Source organism: Tupaia chinensis, unplaced genomic scaffold (assembly GCF_000334495.1).
Source record: "Tupaia chinensis unplaced genomic scaffold, TupChi_1.0 Scaffold000673_1, whole genome shotgun sequence".
Classification (NCBI taxonomy): Eukaryota; Metazoa; Chordata; class Mammalia; order Scandentia; family Tupaiidae; genus Tupaia; species Tupaia belangeri.
The window spans coordinates 1,512,569-1,513,631 of NW_006160196.1; the positions used below are offsets into that span (position 1 = coordinate 1,512,569).

At 65.1% G+C, this 1,063-nt stretch overlaps 1 protein-coding gene across 1 annotated transcript in view; it reads left to right on the plus strand.

The window, feature by feature from the left end:
* Positions 1-42: 42 nt before the first annotated feature.
* Positions 43-1,063, plus strand: part of RASIP1 (Ras interacting protein 1) — a 19,262-nt gene continuing 18,241 nt past the window's right edge. Inside the window, exons 1-3 of the mRNA XM_006160232.2 lie at positions 43-142; positions 367-507; positions 1,037-1,059. Of these exons, the coding sequence (XP_006160294.1) occupies positions 371-507; positions 1,037-1,059 (160 nt within the window). The 5' untranslated portion in view covers positions 43-142; positions 367-370. The remainder of the gene's footprint in view (positions 143-366; positions 508-1,036; positions 1,060-1,063) is intronic.

A 1,063-nucleotide genomic window follows, 5' to 3' on the forward strand; every position in this document is an offset into this window, starting at 1 on the left:
TGGGTTTCCTCTGGCCTTTTCCTGTCCCCCACCCAGTGCTGAGAGCTGGGGCAGAGGCAAAGGCTGGACGAGAACAGAGGGATCAGCACCTAAGCCAGGCCGAGGGAGCCAGGGCCTCCGGTGCTGCCGGACCCGACGCAGGGTAAGAGACAGGGACCCAGGGTCCAGAGCCCTCCTCCCTCAGGCCGAGAGTCTCTGGCCATCCCATCTGGGCACCCAGAGTCCTAGCTCCCATTCCCTCTCCTCCCTCCAGACAGAAGGGTCTGGGCCCCAGCCCCCTCCTCCCTCTGACTCCAGCGTCGAGGACCCCTCCATCCACCCCACCACACGGCGGCCTAAGAGTGGACCTAACCCACTGTCCCTCAGGGCCATGCTATCCGGCGACCGGAAGGAGGGCGGCAGCCCCCGCTTTGGGAAGCTCCATCTCCCCGTGGGCCTGTGGATCAATTCCCCCAGGAAGCAGCTGGCCAAGCTGGGGCGGCGCTGGCCGAGCGCTGCTTCTGTCAAGTGAGTGCCCAGCTCTGGGAACAACTGCCTGGCCCCGTCTGCCTCCTGTCTGCCCCTGCTTACGCCTCAGTCCCCTCACTGGGTCGTGCCAGGGACTTGCCAGGGCGGGCTTGGGTTCCTGACCTGAATGGGTCAAGCTGGCGGGAGGACGCAGCGACATCAGGGGCGGTGGGGGAAAGGCAGGGCCCTGGACAGAGTCGGTGACTGGGCACGGGGATGACAAGCAGAAGGCGCAGGGGTCTGATTCACCTTCCTTCCTCCCCTCCCTGCTCACCTCTGGAATTTCCTTCTGCGGGACTTGCTGTATTTCCTCTGTCTTTACCGCTGGCCCCTGCCCACCTCATCCCCCTTCCCACCCGGGGTCTCCGGCCCTTCCGTCCGTCCGTCCGTCCGGCTCTGCTCCCTTTCTCTCTGTGTCATTGTCCCTCCCCCTCTGGGTCTTTGCCCACATTCCTCCTCCTCGGACCCCCACCTCCGTCTCTATGGTCTTTCTGGGTCTCCCGCGTCTCTGTTCCCTTCTGGCTCCCAGGTCTTCGTCTTCGGACACGGGGAGCCG